Source organism: Polychytrium aggregatum (assembly GCF_025602895.1).
Source record: "Polychytrium aggregatum strain JEL109 chromosome Unknown BJ171scaffold_65, whole genome shotgun sequence".
Lineage (NCBI taxonomy): Eukaryota > Fungi > Chytridiomycota > Chytridiomycetes > Polychytriales > Polychytrium > Polychytrium aggregatum.
The window spans coordinates 57798-74855 of NW_026516267.1; the positions used below are offsets into that span (position 1 = coordinate 57798).

Sequence of the window (17058 nt, forward strand, 5' to 3'; positions counted from 1 at the left end):
TCATTTGTCGTCTCGTTTTCGCCCGGCATCTCGGCGCTTCCATTTCTCGACAACGCTCTGGATGCGTTGGCTGGAGTGTTTTCCATCTCCGATCGGCTTGAAAAACGCCTGTAGGGTCGTCTGCTGGCTATGTGCTTTCTTGCTCATTTCCCTGATCACCGGAATCAGGACGTCCTTGATTTGCTTGGGGCCCCAGCCAACCCGGTCCCCCAAATAGTCTTCCAAGGCGTCAATTTGCGGAAAGCCCCACTGAAATGCTTGAGTCTCCGTGTCCACGACCGGATGAAGGTATCCGTCTAAAATGGCTGGGTCTGGAAATCCATCAGGAATTGCACTCTTTCTCGCTATTGGCAACTGTTATCAGCCCGATATCCAGCATTAGTTTCATCAGCCGAGTCGCTTCATTTGACTGCAAACTAGATGGCGCATCGCTCAAACTTGGCGATGTGGATTGTGAATTTCTCACCAATTTTCGTCGCACAGGCGAAGCTGTGTTTGGCTTTTCGCCGTGTCTGACAAGTTTCCACCAATCTCTAAACTCTTGCAGTCCCTTGATGCCTTGCTCGGCCGACTCGATTGATGCCCCAACCCACTCTTCCAGGATCTCCATGGCTCGGACGATTCCAATACCATGTACTCCATCGGTGTAATCGCTTCCAAGTAAGAACGCAAGAAATATCAACTTGAGGCGATCCAACTTCATCGTCTCGTTGATTGATTCCAATTCGTAGAACTCGACAAATTTCTTCTGGTTGAACATATTTCTGTAGACTCTCGTTCCTCCAAACAAGAATACGTCCGAGTCATCGGTCACAATGCCATCAACCAGTGATTCTTGCAGTAAAAACGCACACTGAGCCTCAGCTTCCATTGGCGCCACGATAAATGGGATGCCAAATAGTGTCAGAAGTTCCTGGAATGGAAATCAAAATTAGGAATCGTCAATGACCGATTGCAACCGATTGAGCCCTCGTATAAATTGATTCCAGATTTACTCGCGCCGATACCTTTGTTTCATTGACCATATCGGAGCTGACTTCGTGGGCATCGCGTTCATCTTTCTGCTTCTTCATGCTCAGTGAGTTGATTTCATACTGGAGCTCACTTTGAACATCGTTGACGCTTCTGTTGCTCAATTCCGCGAAAAACCGGGCAAATTCGTTACTTTCCATCTCCAAGGAAGCAGAAGCCGCACGCTCCTCTTCATCAGCTTCCAGGTCGGCGTGGGCAGCGGCCCTCTCTGCTTCGATCGCCTCGACGTCAACTCCCAATTTTCGGCTCCCAGCTTCTGGGTCGTGGGTCGACCAAGTTGCCTTCAGTCAAAATATGTGAGCGGCGAATGATTGTCGCGGGAGCCATGTATTAGAATTGACTAGATTCCGCTGTCGTTCATATATTGATGCGCTTGGGGTGCTTACCGCGGTGTCATTGGGGTTTCTCTGGTCATCTTGGTCCATCTGTATGCATTTCGTTCCGGGAAAGGCCGTGAGGGCTCCTTCTCCGCGTTTGTGGGAAGATATTGGGGAGAACATTGTCGGAACAATGTTGGCTTCATGAATGAATCTTGTTTGCTCCGCAAGGTCAGCATCTTGAGTCCCGCTCTCATTAAAATGGCGGTGGTCGACGGCTTCCGCCAACATGGGCCAGCGAACTATATCTTCGAGAGAGGTTTCCGCTCCGTGGCTTTTGCTTGATTGCCCATCGTGCGCATGTGCAATTATATTTGCTGTGGTTTGACTTTCCTTGAGAGCCAGAGGTCGTGTGCTGCTTGGCGCCGAAGCAAGGCCACAAACCGAGTTTTGCTTTGTCCTTGATATTGGTATATCACCGCTGGTTGCCCGTATATCGCCATCATCGTCATCGCTATCATCGCTGAATGAGATGATCATGGTCGATTTGACCGATTGATGTGAGTCGGTGACCACAGCCAAACCTGGTGCTGGATCGTAGGCCTGGATCATACACTCGTCGTCTCCTGAGTCCGCATATAAGGCGGCTGGTTCGACACTGGGTTTGCCATGGGGCGTGGAATTCTGTGTTGATGGCCGATCCATCAAATGGTGCGCAGCTGATTTGGTGCTGAAATCTGAGTGAACTTTCCATTCAACCACGGACGCTAAATAATTTTTCCAGAATAGCAAGGCTACTGCCCTTTCGTGATTCACATCCGTTTGAGCCAGTTTCCCCAATGACTTGTTCACCAAAGCTAGCTCATCCATTCCATCTTGCAGTGTGTGTTTGAACAACGCATGCTCCATCTTCAGATCGCTATCGGCAAATTCCTTAACAAACTCTGGCGGAGCAAGTCCCTGCCAGTACCGGAGGAAACTTGATGGATCTGTTTGAAGCTCATCCTCATCCTCATCCATTTCGAGTAGTGTTGCGGGTCGATACTCGCGCCCTTAAGGTATGCAATTTTCAGGTGATTAGACTCCCTTTCAACTCGCCATACCAGGAGCTCGATCATGTCCTACCTTCAGCATCATCGTGATGCACAGCTGTTCCCATGTTATCTCCAGCGGCATCAGGCTCGCCTTGAGGTGGTCGGTGGTCTGAGCCCCCACCTATTTCAACCTCGACAAAATCATCGTCTTCGTCTTCCTCAGTATCGCTTTCGATGCTGACGTCGCCTTTGATGGCGCTCATGCGGTCCGAGATACTTCTGGTTCTATCCTTCCGGCCTGTGTCAGAGTCACCATCGGCTCCGGCGGCGCTGTCGGTCTCATCGTGGATGGAGATTGGACTCGCCATGTGGCGGCTATCCATTTGTCCATGTTCCGTTTTGGACAGCGTCGGCTCCGAGTTGACGTGCATTTGATCATCCGTATCATCAAGGACGACAATCTCCTTGGTGCTCTTGACAAGAACGACTTTCTGTGGCTCAAGAGCCTTCATCGTCCAGCCGCCCTTCGACGACTCGGCCTCATCCTTGACGAGGACGTACTCGCGCCCACGTTCGGCAGCGATCCGATGCTGTATCTCTTTCTTCTGCCTCTTGTTGCGAGTTTGTCTTGAAATCTGCACCACGCCAGCTGTCCGCGAAAAATCGCTCAGCTTCTCAGTGAGTCTGTTCCGATGGACCAAGTTTCGGATCTGAAGCTTTGAAAAATCAAGCGAGTTTCTTGAAGCGCTTTCCATCTCACTCAGCCTTTCGAAATTGGCCTGGCGGGACTTTGTCTTCTGGTCCAAAATAACTTCGTACTGAAGCTCAACGGGCAGGAGCTTGAAAGACTGTGCATCGATATCCACGGAGGTCAGATCGAGGTCGGTCGAGTGTGAGCTGATAAACTTGCGGAGGTCCTGCTCGGTGGATATCCGAGGATCAAGCTCTGGCATGCTGCAACCGTCCAAATTGCGGGCTCTGATCAGTCCTCAGTCACATCGGGGCTGTGGCCGGCACATCCTTCAATTGCTGGCTCCAGCTATCGGCCGATAACAGAGGTGTCACTTTGATCGATAATACCTTTGGGCATTGCCCGTTCCGGAAGCGAGCTCAAACATGTCCCTCTTTCGTTTGCTTGGCTGTCCGATGAGCGAACGCAACTGATCGCCGAACGGCACCGCTCCATCTGCTTCGGCAGCAATGACTCTGGCCGTGACATTAGAGCCGGTGGACATAACCATAAGTAAGCAAGTTTAACCCAGCGCCTCCTTATAGTCGCACTGCCCGCCAGATCGAGGGGCGATAAAAGCTTGGACTTACTCTCGAGTTTCGTCGGAACCCGAGAGGCTGTGAAGCATCAGCCGTGCTTCAAGTAGCCGCTCCGCTGTCTTCTTGAGAGAGGCTGCCGAGTCCGCCTTCCGTCGTCTTCTGTTGGACTGGGCAGAAAAGCAACTCACACAGGATCAGTGGCGTTCATTCAACTCCAGGAAAGCCGGCAGGCCAGTCAAAATACGGCGTTGTTCGCTTCGAAAGCCATGTCGACTTCGCACGCAAGATCGGGGCGGCCGTCATCCAGCGATCTTACAATGGTCACTCGCTTGAGGGTCGGGGCGGCCCCATCAAATACAAAGACGGGCTTGATGCCGTAGAACAAAAGTTTGCAGATGCGTCTGAAGAAGCCAACGATGTGCGCTCCATTGAGGGAATTGCCATCCTTATCCCGCATTGCCTTGAGAAATTGATAGAGCCAGATGCTGGCGTCGATAGCAAGACGCTTGCCGGCCAGGGTCTCCAGGCGGACGGGTTTGTGTGCCGTTTCCAGTAGGCTCCAAAGACCTTGGACACCCATCTGCGTCTCGGTGCGGGGTGTGCTGTTGTGGGTTGTGTCGGTGGTGAAGCCAGAGCTGTTGGGCAGGCCAGGCCGATCGGAAAATGGCTTCGCCCCTTGCAACGAGCGGAGATTTCAAGCATGGACAGACAGGCCACGGGCACATGACATGCCGATGGACTCGAGGCACACGAGCAGCCCACCCCCAGTCTATTGAGCACGTCTTCGAGCCGTGTATCGTTTGGAGAGCCATGCAAGGTATATTCCGGTATATACAGCACAATCAGTGAAACGGGACACTGTGTATTGAGGGAGGGTTGCCGTTTTCTGGGTCCTCGATACACTTCCACCATGAACAAGCAATGTGTCCATCATGGGAGGCCAAGCGACCCGAATCGCTCGACTCCTCTGATATCGTGAGCCCACGGAGCTCTCCCGGCGATCGAAAGCATGCATTGCGCTCCTGCAGCGTAACATCAACGCCGGCCAACCATCGACACAGATAATCGCCACGGGAGATCGACTGGGCATTTTCAATACTGCCAGTCGATCATCGCCACAGGAGATCGACCGGGTGTATTCAAGACTGTGCTTCCCAAACCAATCAAAACAAAGAGATTGCCAACCAGGACGGGAAACAATCTCACGGCCTGCCCGCTGGACCTACAGTCAGTCAGCGGGCTTCAGACATCCGAAGCCAGGAAGGAACTGTCCCGTTTCTTTCTGGATAGACTGTAATAACAGAGCATCTCGTACTTAGCGCCCCTGCTCTATTTTCTGTTGGTGGCGGGATTACCCACATGATCAATTTACGGATCTGTCCCGACGATCTGATATACCCACTACACTCCGCACCCAATCTCACTGTCGTCTTGAACATGATCCCGGTGTGGCAGTCAATCATCGCCCGTGGGCATCGGCTGGATGTATTCGCGATGTCACTCCCAGGATCGCGCACGAGGACAGACGGTCATTCGGCAGGTCGTGATCATGCGACCTACAGCGCAAGTCCGATTTGGGTGCAGGTCTGCTTTCAACAAGAATGGGTGCATCGCTCGATTGGAAGGCGTCTGTATACGCTCTTACGATTCAATTTTGATTCAAATCGGGGCCTGGAGAGCAAACACGGAAAAATCAATTCATACGCCAGACCGAGGCAGGACGCTGCAAGAAGGATGGTATCGGGTGCTAAACGGAGCATCGGATCCTCAGGATAGGTCGACACCGCCGTCGACAGCCCCACAGGGCTGCCAGGCTAACGAGAGGCGTGATAGGGCAGGGCGTACCTCAGGGAGCCGCTCGATGGCATATTTGCGGCTCGCGATATACATGATCGGAATGCCGGGGATTTTCCGTATCCGTCTCTTCAAATCTTTATCGCAAGTAGCGACAATGTAGCACTTGTGTTGCATCACTCGATTGACGATGCAGTCGTCCGCATAGGTGCCATTGTGTGTGCACGGGAGTCGCTCAAATCGAGGATCTCTCGCAACCCTATCCACAATCCCATGCAGTTGCGCGTGCAATGTTAGCAGAGGTATGAGACCTGGAAGCAGCCGAGCTCATATAAGGCAGCTATCCAGATGCTTACTTCAGAGCGATCCGATATTTGACGCCGAGCTTCTCGAGTTCGGCAATCACACAGTCCGTGACACAGGGAATGCCTGTCGAGTTGTGGCGGGCGCCGGATGCAACGTGTCAGTCCGAGCAAATAGCTTGCAATAAGAGGCGAGGTGGTCTGCCACTCGAGATTTCATCGGCTCAGATGCCACTTTGATCGCCGCACTGCTCACATTTGGCATAGAGGCAGTCCATCATGGCCTTGACCAGCTCGAGTTTGTTCTGAATGGAAAAGTTGATAAAGTTGGTGTCGACCAGGACATGGTATGGCGGACCCAACGCAGCATTGTACTTGAAAAACAGCGAAGATGCCACTTGCGGGCTGAGGACGGGTCATGGGGCGGTTGCAATAGATGAGAGCAGAAGGTGAGGATAACTCGTGGTGGAAACAGTGCGATGCACAGTCCAGGCGAGACAGAGCAGCATTTTCGGCGAGCATGTGAGATAAAGTTCAAGCGATCGATTGCTGGACCGATGTGTAGGAGTGCTAAGGCGGAACGTCATCAACACACATGTGCCGAACGAGCTCGGTTTCTGGCTGCTTCTGAGCCTGCTCCTCATTCTTCTTGTTGGCTTTTCTGAGAGACCAGATGGTTTGGACGCTTAGTCTTTCCACTATCGGATACATCGAACAACATAGTGCATATGTCGAATGCAGCTGCCTACAGCCTGGTGTCTTTCGGGTTGAGCATCCGCTTGACTTCGGCAAACTTTCTGGTCTTCTTGGCTTTGCCCTGCCGCCAAACGAGTTGCAATAAATGAGAGCCCGGCAAGCAGCTCTCTCGGAAGAAACAGGGACTCGCTCAAGGTGCTCGTGCACTGTTTCGCAAAGCAGGCCCCCCCCCTCTGCAGAGCCATACCATGATGGCGTATCGCTGGACGTGCGGCGCTCGGTGTCGGTCGTTGGATCAGGTTCGGAGCTGGTGTCGGTGCTTGTGGCGGCCGGACGGGATTTTTCTTTTTGGCGGCCCGCGCAGCGCAGCCTCCGTCACGTGTCGCTGTGTGCGTGACACAAACATGCATGGCTCTCGCCGTCTCCCGGCTCACCGCCAGGCCCGACAGCCTTGCATTGCACTCGCGCCGGCTGCCCAACACACCCGAGATGGATGGCGGCGCTCGAAAGAGGTCGTCGTCTTCTGGGCGGGAAGACCTTCAGAGCCCAGATGCACAGCTCTCAAAGCGTCTCGCAAGCACTCCCGGTGCGCGTGATGACCAATTGCCTGCGATTGTTTCTTGGTGCCAAACTGCCCTCCCCAATCGCTTGCTGACCTGCAACCTCGGGCTCTTACACCGGGCACCAGCTCCTCCAGCCAGCTTCTACGGCTCCAGTCGCGTGAGCAGCAGGTCAGATATCGTCATCCTGTTGGCGCTTCCTCTATTGTCGATCGGCTCAATCGATTCACACCGCCGTTTGCAACCATCCAGACACGAGGAAACCCATGCCAAGCGATGGGCCCAGGTTCTCAAGACCTTGAAAGTCGTTGGCACGCCACACTCGCCGAGGCAAAGCACCTTGATGCTTTTCAAGAAACAGGAATTGGCTTTTGAGTAAGTACTCCGAACTGGCGGACAGCAGCATCGGAAGCCTCTGCCTCTCTACTTGGCAAAACTCACCCATGCTGCGGGCTGTTGGCCAACATCCTAGGTATCAGAGGACGTGCTCCAATCCAGTCCACGTATTCTCCTTCGAGACAGATATTTCCAATCCGGGCAAGCGAAAGTTCCTCGCCACCACGTACCCGCATTTTTGGGAGCATTATCTGTGAGTAGCCAACAGAGGGCGCCCTGCCGTGAGCGCAACCAGAGGCCGGGGCCTTTGGCAGATGACCGCCTGGAAATGGCCTGCAGCTTCTGAGTCAGCTCCAAACACCGATCAGCACACTCGACCAGCGCCACTACTACGAGGTTATCAAAGAAGGAATGCCATGCAAGCTCTACTTTGATCTCGAATTCATGACCCAGGACAATCCCAATCTCGACCATGAGCGGGTCATGGCCACCTTCATCCAGGTCTGCACTACAATTCCGCGCTGGCAGCGGTGGGATGTGCCCGATTCCAAGTGTGTGGGCTGACGGCTGCCGATGTTCGGATCGACGCTCTATCCAGCAGGGCCCGCGGCATGTTGATCCCAGCCGCAGGGTCGATTGATTGGTGGCTGTCCCGGGCACGAACTGCTTTGGCGAACTGAAACTGAGGCTTCGAAACAATTGCTAGCTTCTACTCGACGAGCTGCTCAACAAGTTTGGGATCCGATGCCGCCCAGAACATATTGTGGATTTGTCGTCAACGACAACATCAAAGTTTTCCCGCCACATCATCGTCAACCTCCCCGGGGCCGTCTTTCAAGACAATGGCCATGTCGGTATGTTGTTGTATGGCCTCTTCGCTCCACCATGTGTTCTACCAGTGTACTGGTCTCTAATTTCAAAACGGCACAGGTCGGTTCGTTTCGTATCTCATATCTCGGATCCATGAATACAGCCAAGGAAATGGCGAAACTAGCGTCAAGTTTGCTGAGCTCATCGTCAAACATCCATCGAGCGGCCGGGCGGTATTCATCGATGAGAGTGTGTACAGCAAAAATCGCAACTTTCGCATCATATATTCATCCAAAATTGGCAAATCATCGCCTCTCTTGCGAGCAGACAAGCCTGCACTGGATCAACGGATCGAAAACGAGACCTTCAAGTTCTTCAAAGAAAGTCTTGTGTGTGCAGTGGAGTATGACGATGACCTGCGACTCCTCTCGTTTGGCGAAAGTCCGGTGCTCCGTTTCCCAGGGCCGCTTTCGGGGCGCAGCAATGACGCAGCGCAAACGACATCCTCGCAGCCATCGCCATTTCCTCAAATCGATGAATATGTTTTGAGGTCGATCCAAAGCCGGAATCCGAGGGCCTGTTTTCGATCGGCCACATATTTCCCCGAAAGTAAGCGTCCTGCTTCCGATACAGCCCAGAGGACACGGCAAACGGCACCATACTGACAACTATTTTCCAGGCAAATCTCTCGTCTATGCCATTGGTAACGATCGATTTTGCTTCAACATCGGACGGCAGCACAAAAGCAATGGCGTTTACTACGTCGCCAGCCTCAACAATGGTACATTTACCCAAAGGTAATGTCATGCGATTGGTGAATATCTCGGCCATAACCCAGCTGCTCCAGGAACCGCGCTGTTATGAACAATTCGAAGGGCCAACTGATTTGATATGATTTGATATGATTTGATTGGTGGTATGCCATTGCACATCCACCTACAGATGCTACGATGTTGATTGTCGCCGCTTCCGCTCGGCCGAGCAAACTATCCCGTTATCACTGGTGCCATTTGCCCTCGACACCGTCAGGCCCGATCTCGACGACGAGAGCGACAATCAGCCCGACGAATATGATGAAATCATCGCCAGTATTCCAGAGTCGCTCTTTATACCTCACACAACCAGACCTGCCGATCATGAATCCAAAGAGAGCAGCCCGAAAACAGGCAGCTGATTCGAGAAATACATATCACCGTCTCCTCTGGCCGTTCATCGTCTCGGCGACGCCTTTGTTGGCTGAGTCGATATTCCGTTCAAGTGCATGTCCACACTGCAAGACATCCCGGTCGGAGCAGAGGACCATCACCGCCGCCCTGAAACCGTGCCATGCCCGAGCCAGTCTGTTGTATGCATCGTATGCATTGCATACGCTGCGCCCATCGCATGCATCGTCTCCAGCACATGCATCGTCTCCGGCAGCCCAGAGTCCCGCCGACAGCGTGGGCGAAGGGTTTTCTTGGTGGTGGTTTCTCCCGCGCTCGAGGCCCCGTTTGCGCTCCGTTTGCGCTGCCTTGGTATTCGTCCTGCATCTTCCTCCTTGATCGAACCCGAACTCGGATCCTGTTCCCGATGATCCGCCGTCTCTGCGGCAGCCTCTGCCGCCGTACGCTACCGCTGACATGTTCCATCCCGCCCGCTACCAACGGCTCACCAGCCTTAGGGCCTTGTCTTCGCTATAGCCGGCAGATGAACACCTCGGCCCCCGATCGCTCGCCCAGCCGGAAAGACCAAAGATCTCACGAGTCTCATGCAACCGGCCACATCACGCCTCACGCCGTCTACAGCTACCCACTCCAGCGCATCGTCTTCACAAAACAGGCGCCGGCCCTGCGGTATGGGCTCGGTACATCTCTATGACTCCGCCGCCGCACTGCACAAGCATCATTCCGCTCGAATTCCATCCGCTGCCGGAGCGTACATGACCCATCGTGCGAGGTCCCTGGGTTGGTCTTGGAGCCTTCGTCATCCCAATCTGTAAATGCTTCTAATCACACCAGTCTGCAAGATCTGCGGCCCGAGCTGCCGTTTCTGTTTGCATATGAGGTACGATCGAAAGGCATGATAGGATGCGATCGATGATGACTGCTCGATCGACTCGTGGCATCACCGTCCTTTCAAAGTTTGCCATGACTTGGAGCATCCGTCGCCCGATTCATACCAACAACGCCCCGTCCCTGGTCTCTGGCCACGAAGCTATCCCAGCCACACACAGGTCCTCGCTACTACTTCCCGGCGTCATTGGATGACTTTTGGCCAACATATCTGTGGGTATTTCTTCAGCTCCAGCGCGCTTGAGGCCCTCATGCTGCGACTCTGCTTGCTGATCGACTCTTGTTTACTCTCGATTTCGGTATAGAGCCTTCAAGCCAAGCGAGCGCTGCTTTCATGAGGTCATTCGCCATGATCGGCCATGCAAACTCTACTTTGATCTCGAGTTTGACAAGTCAAAACACCAGACCGTCAATACCCAAGACATCATGGAGCGGTTTCGGCATGTATGAGTCCGGGGCAATCCCGCGGGATGGCGAGCCGTGGATGCTGTTCGATTGAAGGTCTGGGCGACATGCGGTGCCGGCAGCGATCGCCACTCACTTCCGCCTGCATTTGCACATTTGTTTCGATTCATGGTCGCCTGCTCCCCAGATAGTTATCACCCACCTGACCAAGTTGTTCGACATCCCCGCTGCGGACTGTACCGTTGTCGATCTGGACTCAACCTCTGCCGTCAAGTTCTCGCGACATTTGATTATCAATATTCGAGGAGTGTGCTTCGAGAGTAGCCTGCATGTTGGTGGGTACGGGTATAAAATCAATGCGATCCATTGCTTCGTTCTCTTTGGACAGCAATCGAACTGACGCTCTTCTTGGGCATTTGTGTCTTGATAAGGGGCGTTTGTTCGAGATCTCCGGCAGCGACTTTATCTCAAGGCATTTTCCATCGACCAATACCCAAGCTACGTTGCCAGCTCACCTATCGCCATTGATACACTAGCGGAGGTGGACCCCGAATATGTCCGCAGTCTGTTTTTAGACGAATCTCTTGGCATCAATGGCCTGTTTGTCGACTGCTCCGTCTACAGTCGAAACAGAAACTTTCGCATCCTGGGATCACGTAAGCCCGGCCGGACCGAGATTTTTTCGCCCACCAACCCCGTTCATGCCAGTAGCATTACGCTGGAGTACTTCCGGACGACTCTTGTCTCGGCATGTGAACAAGGTGCCCGCCGGATCTCATTCAAGGCTCCCCAGACCGATCTTTCGGCTCATTTTCCGCATACGAGAGAGGCAAGAAGCTTCCTTGCGGTACAGAGCGATGACTTTGCCGACTTGGAGAACTATCTGTTGCAGCGGCTGCGGGAGCGCTCTCCATCAGCTGCGTTGGGTGATCCTGTTTACGAATTGACGACAGGTGCGTCGCATGTTTATCAAGGCCTCATTGCTGTTGCAGCGATGTCTAGCATCAGCCCATCATCCTCCGAAGCGCGACCCGACGCTCTGCGACTAGGGTCATTGCATTGACAAGTCTTTGTTCGCCGCATAGACGGTCCGCGGCTATTTTATCCGATCAAGGGCGATCGTTACTGCGAAGTGCGCGGCAGACAACACAAAAGCAATGGGACGTTCTTCAACATCTCGATGTCGTCGGGCACGTTTACTGAATGGTAGGCGTTGCTGGATCGCAGTCACTGGGGATTGTGAGACTGATACTGGAATCCCAGGGCGCTGGTGCATCATATATAGTCATCAACGTCAAGCGCGAGAGCATTGTATAGCAGCGTCGCGGGGAAGGGATTAGACAGATCCATGGTGTCCTCTATGCTGACGCCATTGTACTCCTATTGTTCACCGGATCGACTTGACGGGCGTGATCACCGTCTCAACCATCCTGCTCCAACCATCCTGCTTCAATCGTCCTGCTTCAATCGTCCTGTATCGGTGCCATCAGCTGTTTCGACCACGACTGTCGTGGCCATATGAGGATCACTCACCTATTGCCAGTTTCCATCAAAGAGTGCCTACAATCTATTCAGAAAAAAATCGGGACACCACACCCGCTCCCTTGAACATGTAGTATGTGAGGACTTATGTCCAATGGAGACACATGCAATTCAACAGATCACCTCCGAGTAAAAGCCACCGGTCGCTCCCCGTCTCCACATTCGATCTGCACTGCTCAAAGTACCGAGCAAACCGCTGCCTCCGAGGGCTGGATGCACAGCCCATGCCTGTGGGTCGCTGCACTGGTCTCGGAGTGCCGGCGGTGAATGGTGCTTTTGGACACACTGAAGATGGTGGCGACCTTACGCAAGCTGCGGAGCAGCGAGTAGCATCGCAATGCAGCGATGCGGAAATCGAGGGTGCTGTGCTTGACCATGATTGCAATGAGTGGGCAGATGTATTCAGGTCACAGAAAAAACCACTGTCATGGCTCAAAACGGGGTGTCCCATTTCATCTTGGAAAACGCTGTAAACTCGAACGTGGGGCCGAAAAGCACCTCGCGACCCATGTCAGCCGGCAGCCGCCGGGTAGCGATGCAATCTGCTTATTTTTGACAAGATAAATATGCATCAAATCGGGTCTCGCGATGGACATGACTGCCTCACCTTGCCCATCGACGATCCTGCCGTCGCATTGCTTTGTGGGAGCAGCAAAAGTTGGAATGAATCCACTGTGGGTTGACGGCATTTGGTATCGTCTTGAGCCAATTGACGGTGGTGGTGGGCGACTGGTGTGGAGGAATGACCAATTGTATCATTGTTGGAAGCTCCACTCCGATTGCGGACAAGAACCACCACCGTCTGAATCTCTCTGGTTGGAAACCTAGTCAAGCGTGGCTGTGTGTCAGCGAGATGACATGATCGTTTGGCTATCAGGCAAGACTCACCTTGACAAGATGTCTTCCCACGACTGATTGAGCGAGCGATGCGTTTCTGGATCTGAATCAAGGGCGCCACTGTGAACAGCATCACTCCCTGCCCAAAAATGCGCTGGATTTGAGGAGAGTTTTTCTTCCCCAAGGGCAGAACCAGCCATCGTCGCTATTTTCTCGCCAGATGGCTCCCCGCAAGAGAAAGACACCACCCAGGCGACCAAGTGGATCCAGAGCACCCACAAGATCCTTGGTCTGCAGCAATGGATGAGCACCACACCAAGTCCCAAGATCCCTGGAGTGTCTTCTTTCTTGCGATACATTCGCCATGGGTTCGATGGAGACATGCTGGAGAAACAGCTGTACTTCAGCCTGACCCGGCGACGGCGATTCAAGCGACTCGATCTCCACGGCAAGCGACAGCGCACTGTCCACGAGATGTGCAAGCAAGTCATCGACCAGGCACCACCGGAGACCGAAGTGGCGATTGCCTTTGGGAATGCCTCCTGGAAGCAGGGGAAGGGATATGCCTCCAGTCCCAGGAGACTCAGGTTCGCCAAGTATTTCGAGCAGTTCCACCACCACCAGAGAGGCCCACCAGACCGATCCGTCTCCAAGATCCATGTGTGCTCGGTGAACGAGTTCAACACATCCCAGGTGTGCTCACATTGTCGGGAAGCCAAGCGACTTGAGAAGGTCGAGCATCTTGATATCGAGAAACCACACTTTGTCCGGAGCTGTGCAAGCTGCCATACGCTGTGGGATCGAGACATCAATGCCTCAAGGAACATGATCTCGGTATGCCAGTCGATCATCGCCACAGGAGATCGGCCGGGTGTATTCAAGACTGTGCTTCCCAAACCAACCAAAACAAAGCGATTGCCAACGAAGACAGGAGTGCAATGCCATGGCCTACCCGCTGGGCCTACAAGTCAGTCAGTGGGCTTCAGAAGCCAGAAAGTGACTGTCCCGTTTCTTTCTGGATAGACTGTAAGTATCTCGCACTGTTTCTTGTGCATTTCGACAGTGGATGCCGGGTCGCCCATATTCTGGGTAGTCCACTTCGGGGTTGCCATCCCTCTTGGGATGGTCGATGGGAGGTGTTTGACTCCCTTGCAAAGTGTGTGTGTGTGTGTGTGTGTGTGTGTGTGTGTGTGTGTGTGTGTGTGTGTGCAAAGTGTGTGTGACGGCGAGAGGCTTCTCGCCTTCCCTCGGGGGTCTCTCGCCAGAGACTGCTCTTCTCGCCGACCGAGGTGGCTCCGAGAGCGCGTTTTTTCGTTCTCGCTCATTTTTTTAACAAGAATTTTTTTCATAGTGTCTTGAGGCAAGCCGCCGATCCGCCCCAGCACCATCTCTCGCCTGCTCGATGGCCGCCGCCCTGCGATCCGTGGCCAGGCGCCTGGTTGCGCCAATATCTTTTCCATGGCCGACACTTGGGCGACACGAGAGGTACTGTTTTCCTCCAAGGTCGGCTGTGCCGTTGATTGGTCGGTGCAGGCCGTATTCGTTGGCACATCGCAACACCAAAGAATTGCTCGCCAGCGTCTCGAGTCAGCTGGACCAGATCAAGTTAGTTCAGGAGCTCATAGACAGCCAGAAGGACTGGTCGACAATGCGAATCCGCTTCGCCGAAATATCGGAGGCAGTCAAGGTGGGCATCACGATCGGAAGACTTGGCTGGCGCACCAACGGCGATTGCGATCGACCGTGTCTCATACGTTGCCATGATCTGCGCTGACCCATCCGATGGCCTCGTATATTTGCTCAACAGTCCGAGACGCTGTGGGATGAAGATGCACAGAGGGCTATTCAATTGCAGAAGGAGCTCTCGAGGCTGACGGATGACCTGGCCGAGCACGATTCATTCGCACAAAAGTTTGTGGAGTGTCTTGAACTGAAAGGTAGCTCCTCGGCCATGCCGTGCTTGTTTCGACGCAACCTAGCTGTGATGCACTCATCCACAGCAGTATATTTCCGCCGCTTGAGAGGCTCGGTACCCAAATGGGATCGAGGAACACCGTCGATCTCGTGAGCAATCTAATTCGTCCTGGATATGACTCTGCTTGACAAAATTGTATATAGAACTGGCCCTTCAGGAGTCGGACTGGACGCTGATGGATGAGGTTCTTGCTGATTTAGCGAATCTACACACCTCGATGGAATCGTACTCTCTCCGTCTTTTGATGTACGTTACATCCATGCGATCGATTGCAGCAGATCGATTGCAGCAGATCGAGTCAGACGCCGGCGGCTGCACCGACTGCGACATTTGCCGAATTGGAGAGTCGGCCGGCTCAGCGTCCATTCCAATTCTCTGTCTCCAGGGCCGATCCAGCAGACAAAAATGGCTGCTTTGTTGAGCTTCGTGCCGGCTCTGGCGGGACAGAGTCCTGCGACTGGGTAGCAATGATAACAAGAATGTACACCCGATGGGCGCAATCGGCCGGATACACTGGTAAGCTCGGGCGATATAGCAGATGCGTCATTAGCGAATGTTTGCGGCCCATCTGGCGAGACTTTGGCTCCGGTTCACTTACTGGACAATGTTCTGTTCTCACCCCATTGGCTGTTCACAGCCAAGGTCGTCGACGAAATGAAGGGCGACATTGCCGGATTCAAAAATACCACCATCAGCATCGCAGGCGAAAACGCCTATGGTTGGTGCAAGTACGAGGGTGGCGTGCACAGATTTGTGCGGATCTCTCCGTTTGGCGATGTAAGTGTCCAGCTCTCGCTCATGCATCTTGGGGCTGTGGGGGCCAGCAACCGGCCGAGCAAACCTGAACTTGGTGGCATCGGGCTTGTGGCATGGTGCGGCGATAGATTGCTTCAGATACCAACATACAATGGATGGAAACAGGGCAACAAGCGACACACTTCGTTTATTTCCGTCCAGGTTTTCCCTGCCCATCAGTCCGCCGAGGACGGAAGCACCGGCTCTATCGATATCCCGCCGGGGGATATCAAGATCGAAACGATGAGGTCGCAGGGCGCCGGTGGTCAGCATGTCAACACGACAGACAGCGCCGTGAGACTGACCCACATTCCCACCGGGATCATCATCAACGTGAGTCCTCGCTTTTTCTGCATCTCCGTTTGCGCAATCTGGACCACCGTCTGTCGGTGCCATCCTATCGGATTCACTCCGCCGGGGGCAGCATCGATCACTACGCCGGCTCACCCCCACACCGTTGCCGCTCTCCTATCCATCAGTGCCAAAACGAGCGATCCCAGCATCAGAACCGTGCAATGGCCATCGAGATGCTCAAGGCCAAGCTCTACCAGCGGAAACTTGCTGAAGAGTATGTATCGCTTCGGGAGCATGCCTATATCTTGGCGCCAGTGCGGGTGTTTGCTTCCCTCCTCTTGGTCGCGAGACCAAGCTGTATCTGATATAAAACGCCGCTATTACATGGTGTCAGAGCGAGTGCCCGCGCCGAGCTGCGAGATGCCCTGCCTGAAAACGGATGGGGCTCGCAGATCCGCACATATGTCCTCCAGCCCTATCAAATGGTCAAGGATCTCCGAAGTGGCTACGAACAATCTAATGTCCAAGGCGTGCTCGATGGAGACATTGATGGGTACGCTTTGTGGACAACCTCGCATTTTGCTTGCCATGTGCACGATAGACCTGTTGCATCGGCTCTCGGATACTAACGGCCTACACTTGCAGATTCCTGCGGGCCTCATTGATTCATTTCAAGCGGAAAAGATAGCACCAAACATGGTGCAGTCAGCGCAGAAAGAGAAGGGGCACCGCTGACGGCGACTCCCCCGGCAGCAGCCACGACTCGCATCGTCCGGACCTGCTGGCCGCGCGGAGGCGGCTGTTCAATTGAGTCCCGTCCTTGCCGCAATCGGACTCTTGACACTGACATGTGGCTCGAATACACCGTGCACGGTCGATTTCGTCTGGCCGCGATCGATCAGAACAACAGTATCATGGTCCGTCGGGCGCTGACGCCAATACTCCACAGCTTTGAGTGGTTCAGACCGCTCCGTGCCAGATGCAGCCTCTCGATATCAAGAGAGGGGGC

At 53.7% G+C, this 17058-nt stretch overlaps 5 protein-coding genes across 5 annotated transcripts; 3 read left to right on the plus strand and 2 right to left on the minus strand.

The window, feature by feature from the left end:
* On the minus strand, window positions 1–4232 carry BJ171DRAFT_587483 (uncharacterized protein; the record flags this gene model as incomplete). The annotated part of the gene is made up of 10 exons (XM_053114427.1): window positions 1–354; window positions 467–913; window positions 1008–1313; window positions 1419–1457; window positions 1794–2033; window positions 2202–2401; window positions 2475–3337; window positions 3464–3589; window positions 3704–3819; window positions 3969–4232. 10 exons carry the CDS (start codon window positions 4230–4232, stop codon window positions 1–3), a joined length of 2955 nt encoding a protein of 984 aa, XP_052962312.1.
* Window positions 4233–4876: 644 nt separating this feature from the next.
* On the minus strand, window positions 4877–6775 carry BJ171DRAFT_268755 (Fcf1-domain-containing protein). The gene is made up of 7 exons (XM_053106792.1): window positions 6692–6775; window positions 6498–6565; window positions 6344–6409; window positions 6005–6153; window positions 5803–5875; window positions 5498–5705; window positions 4877–5323 (listed from the first exon to the last, which is right to left on the minus strand). The coding sequence occupies exons 1-7, from the start codon at window positions 6692–6694 to the stop codon at window positions 5312–5314; spliced, it is 579 nt and encodes a 192-aa protein (XP_052962313.1). The 5' UTR covers window positions 6695–6775; the 3' UTR covers window positions 4877–5311.
* BJ171DRAFT_268853 (uncharacterized protein) lies at window positions 6722–9214 on the plus strand. The gene is made up of 7 exons (XM_053106793.1): window positions 6722–7175; window positions 7257–7379; window positions 7477–7593; window positions 7709–7841; window positions 8047–8194; window positions 8271–8759; window positions 8830–9214. The coding sequence occupies exons 1-7, from the start codon at window positions 6853–6855 to the stop codon at window positions 8949–8951; spliced, it is 1455 nt and encodes a 484-aa protein (XP_052962314.1). The 5' UTR covers window positions 6722–6852; the 3' UTR covers window positions 8952–9214.
* A 149-nt stretch (window positions 9215–9363) lies between these two features.
* BJ171DRAFT_528134 (uncharacterized protein) lies at window positions 9364–12379 on the plus strand. The gene is made up of 9 exons (XM_053112686.1): window positions 9364–9664; window positions 9805–9982; window positions 10148–10193; window positions 10344–10414; window positions 10507–10645; window positions 10794–10941; window positions 11038–11559; window positions 11692–11812; window positions 12097–12379. Exons 1-9 carry the CDS (start codon window positions 9412–9414, stop codon window positions 12212–12214), a joined length of 1596 nt encoding a protein of 531 aa, XP_052962315.1. The 5' UTR covers window positions 9364–9411; the 3' UTR covers window positions 12215–12379.
* A 1970-nt stretch (window positions 12380–14349) lies between these two features.
* BJ171DRAFT_268970 (uncharacterized protein) lies at window positions 14350–16938 on the plus strand. Its single transcript, XM_053106795.1, has 9 exons — window positions 14350–14470; window positions 14793–14922; window positions 15104–15206; window positions 15346–15476; window positions 15598–15737; window positions 15882–16088; window positions 16235–16323; window positions 16444–16602; window positions 16695–16938. The coding sequence occupies exons 1-9, from the start codon at window positions 14444–14446 to the stop codon at window positions 16735–16737; spliced, it is 1029 nt and encodes a 342-aa protein (XP_052962316.1). The 5' UTR covers window positions 14350–14443; the 3' UTR covers window positions 16738–16938.
* The last annotated feature ends 120 nt before the right edge of the window (window positions 16939–17058 follow it).

Excerpts from the sequence above, each read along its gene's own strand:
- BJ171DRAFT_268755 (XM_053106792.1), bottom strand. Across the intron at positions 5,876-6,004 it reads GGACTGCCTCTATGCCAAAT|GCATTCCCTGTGTCACGGAC; the intron begins GTGAGCAGTGCG and ends ACAACTCGACAG. Across the intron at positions 5,706-5,802 it reads AAATATCGGATCGCTCTGAA|GGTTGCGAGAGATCCTCGAT; the intron begins GTAAGCATCTGG and ends GATTGTGGATAG.
- BJ171DRAFT_528134 (XM_053112686.1), top strand. The coding sequence starts at position 9,412 with ATGTCCACACTGCAAGACATCCCGGTCGGAGCAGAGGACCATCACCGC. Across the intron at positions 10,646-10,793 it reads TCATGGAGCGGTTTCGGCAT|ATAGTTATCACCCACCTGAC; the intron begins GTATGAGTCCGG and ends CCTGCTCCCCAG. Across the intron at positions 10,942-11,037 it reads CGAGAGTAGCCTGCATGTTG|GGGCGTTTGTTCGAGATCTC; the intron begins GTGGGTACGGGT and ends TGTCTTGATAAG.
- BJ171DRAFT_268970 (XM_053106795.1), top strand. The coding sequence starts at position 14,444 with ATGGCCGACACTTGGGCGACACGAGAG. Across the intron at positions 16,089-16,234 it reads CCACCGGGATCATCATCAAC|TGCCAAAACGAGCGATCCCA; the intron begins GTGAGTCCTCGC and ends CCTATCCATCAG. Across the intron at positions 16,324-16,443 it reads CAGCGGAAACTTGCTGAAGA|AGCGAGTGCCCGCGCCGAGC; the intron begins GTATGTATCGCT and ends ACATGGTGTCAG.
- BJ171DRAFT_268853 (XM_053106793.1), top strand. The coding sequence starts at position 6,853 with ATGGCTCTCGCCGTCTCCCGGCTCACCGCCAGGCCCGACAGCCTTGCA. Across the intron at positions 7,176-7,256 it reads TCCAGTCGCGTGAGCAGCAG|ACACGAGGAAACCCATGCCA; the intron begins GTCAGATATCGT and ends GCAACCATCCAG. Across the intron at positions 7,842-8,046 it reads TCATGGCCACCTTCATCCAG|CTTCTACTCGACGAGCTGCT; the intron begins GTCTGCACTACA and ends AACAATTGCTAG.